General features: G+C 38.4%; 1 protein-coding gene across 1 annotated transcript; it reads left to right on the top strand.

Annotated features, from left to right (window-relative positions):
- Positions 1–687: 687 nt before the first annotated feature.
- Positions 688–2,113, top strand: LOC141846479 (15-cis-phytoene desaturase, chloroplastic/chromoplastic-like). Its single transcript, XM_074734521.1, has 5 exons — positions 688–769; positions 923–1,249; positions 1,335–1,467; positions 1,639–1,727; positions 2,015–2,113. Exons 2-5 carry the CDS (start codon positions 1,034–1,036, stop codon positions 2,111–2,113), a joined length of 537 nt encoding a protein of 178 aa, XP_074590622.1. The 5' UTR covers positions 688–769; positions 923–1,033.
- Positions 2,114–2,576: the final 463 nt, after the last annotated feature.

The following is a 2,576-nucleotide window of genomic DNA, read 5'->3' as shown; positions in this document are numbered from 1 at the left end:
TTAATTTTAATTTTAAAATTTAAAATAAATAAATAAACTTTTTCAATCCGTAGGTCAATTCAAACTCGTCGTGGGCCAACTCACGTAGGTGGCGTGCCTAGGCAAGTCAATCCATTTGAATCCATTTTAAAATGGATTGATAAAATATGCTTGGCGTCTAATCCGTCTAAATTGCTTGACGGGGCATGTTAACTGGGATTTATCATCAATCCAATCTACCTAAATTGTTTGATGGGGTGGATCCAACTCAAATTGACAGTTATACTACAAAATCTTTTGGGGGCATTTGATGTTTATAGAATCACGAGGATCATTTTGAAAAATAAGGTAAAGCAAGAGGGGTAACATGCAAATTTCCCTACAAATTTAGTGGAGATGTGATAACGTTAGGACGAAAGAGTGGGAAGAGCATCTTCCACGCCTGCCGTCCCAATTGCGCGCTACATGCCAACTTCCGATTCGTTCAGGTTATCATCTGATGCGATTATGCACTGAATCATCCTCCTCGGCTTCCCTTCATGCATTTCGAGCTCTCTTGTGGGCGGTGAGCTCTTCCCTCCCTTCGGCACTGCTGCAGTTTGTTCCTTTTTTTTTTTTTGGTTTGGGATTTGTGGAACCAGTTAGATTTCCCCTTCGCGATTTTCTCGACCATTGATTGTTCGAACTCGGAATTTGTTCTTTTACAGTTGGATTTACGAGGTTAAAAATTTCATTTTCGGTTACCAACTCGTTCTTCCCATGGCGCAGGCAGCGGCGTCACTTAAAAATTGTAACTTTGTCTCTTTCTTCCCATTTGCTATAGCTTGATGTAGTTAGATTTGTCGTTTCTTGTTGATTTGCTTCTTGTTCCATTTGGTCGAATCTTTTCCAAAGCACTTTTTTTTTTGGCAAAGGGAACTGCTAATGCCGTCTGCAACTGCAGTATAATCAAGGGAAGTGTTGGCATACCTTGGTTCTCGGATGAACTTCTTGTGCTTTGCAAGAGGGAACTTCAATTCTAGATAGAGTTACTGCAAATAGAAAAAAAATCAGCATGAATATCATTGGATCCGTCTCCCGTGTGAAATTAAGTGTAACAGCCCAAAATACATACTGGTGGGATCGGAATCTTGGACAAAGGAGTACATTTCACAATGATTCTGGAAGCAATCACATATTGGGAAGTAGTGTGTTCACGGGTTGCCTGGTGAAGGCTACAATCTCATTGCACACAGCACGGAAGCCAAGATGCAGAGCAAAATCTCTCAAGGTTTATCATCTGCTTTTCGTTCATTGTTTGGGTTCTTCTGAATTTTTTTCAACAAGGAATAGCAGGTTATCGATCCTTATCACAGGTTTTATGCAAAGATTTTCCAAGACCTGAACTTGACAACACTATAAATTATTTAGAAGCTGCACAATTATCTTCATCCTTCAAGACTGGTCCTCGTCCAAATATACCTCTGAAAATTGTGATAGCTGGTGCAGGTACACCATTCTGTTATTTTCCGAACACGAATGGAAAATATGTTATCGGTGAACTTTTATGATATTTAGCCAAATAAGTTCCACACATTACACATTCTACTGATTGTTGTAAAATATTTCGACTATCATCTTGCCTAAATCTCAGCTATTGATATATTAGCTTTCTGGTAGGTTTGGCTGGCTTATCTACAGCAAAATACCTAGCAGATGCAGGCCATAAACCTATACTCTTGGAGGCAAGAGATGTGCTGGGTGGAAAGGTTTGTCCCCATCTCAAATATCTGAGTATTTCAATACATGTGTTACTTTTAGTAAATTTCAGTATTTGTCACTCCTTGTTTGGAAAATTTTCCTAATAACTATACTCAATTTCTTTCACTAATAACTATATCTTCCATTGGGATATATAAGTTCTATTTCATAGATCTGACATGACTAATTCTGATTCTACATTCAACATTGAAAAGGTTAAATATCTAGATAGATTAATTGATTTTAATTTTTGGTTCCTTAGTAAGTCATACATATGGCATTATTTTTTCTGCAGGTTGCTGCTTGGAAAGACAGCGATGGCGACTGGTATGAGACTGGCCTCCACATATTCTGTAAGTTTATTGTTATTGTTATTATAATTGCCAATTTTTGATGAAGATAACCTTATGTTTTATTTATATTAGTCTTTTATGCAAGGATTTCAGTGCCATGCTATCCCACTCTAAACTATCATAATTTACCGTTTCGACTCTACGCCAACACCAAGACATGTTGACATAGGGTAAATTACCCCATGCCACCTCTACCACATAAGTATTCCCGTGATCAACCATGGGTGGTCTCGTGTGCTTGTGGTTGGCATGGGACGAGATAGAAGGAATTGAGTTTGATTCCTTCTGTTGATCATGGTGAAGGAATTGGGGAAGTTAATGGCTATAAAACAAATGAGGGATTAAGAGATCAACACTAGTCAGTGGCTACGAGTGTCAAACGACGAGTAGAGTTGCCATCAAAGGTATTAAATTTTGGAGTAGTAGTGCATTGTTGAATTAGGGAGGAAGAAATGGTCGAGGGTGGGAGTTGCGATTACTAGTTGAATCATGATTGAGAAATCA

The sequence above is a fragment of the Curcuma longa genome, chromosome 15 (assembly GCF_044706935.1).
Source record: "Curcuma longa cultivar G26 ecotype Majalengka, Jawa Barat chromosome 15, ITB_CL_G26_1.1, whole genome shotgun sequence".
Lineage (NCBI taxonomy): Eukaryota > Viridiplantae > Streptophyta > Magnoliopsida > Zingiberales > Zingiberaceae > Curcuma > Curcuma longa.
This window is presented reverse-complemented; position numbering and strand designations above follow the sequence as displayed.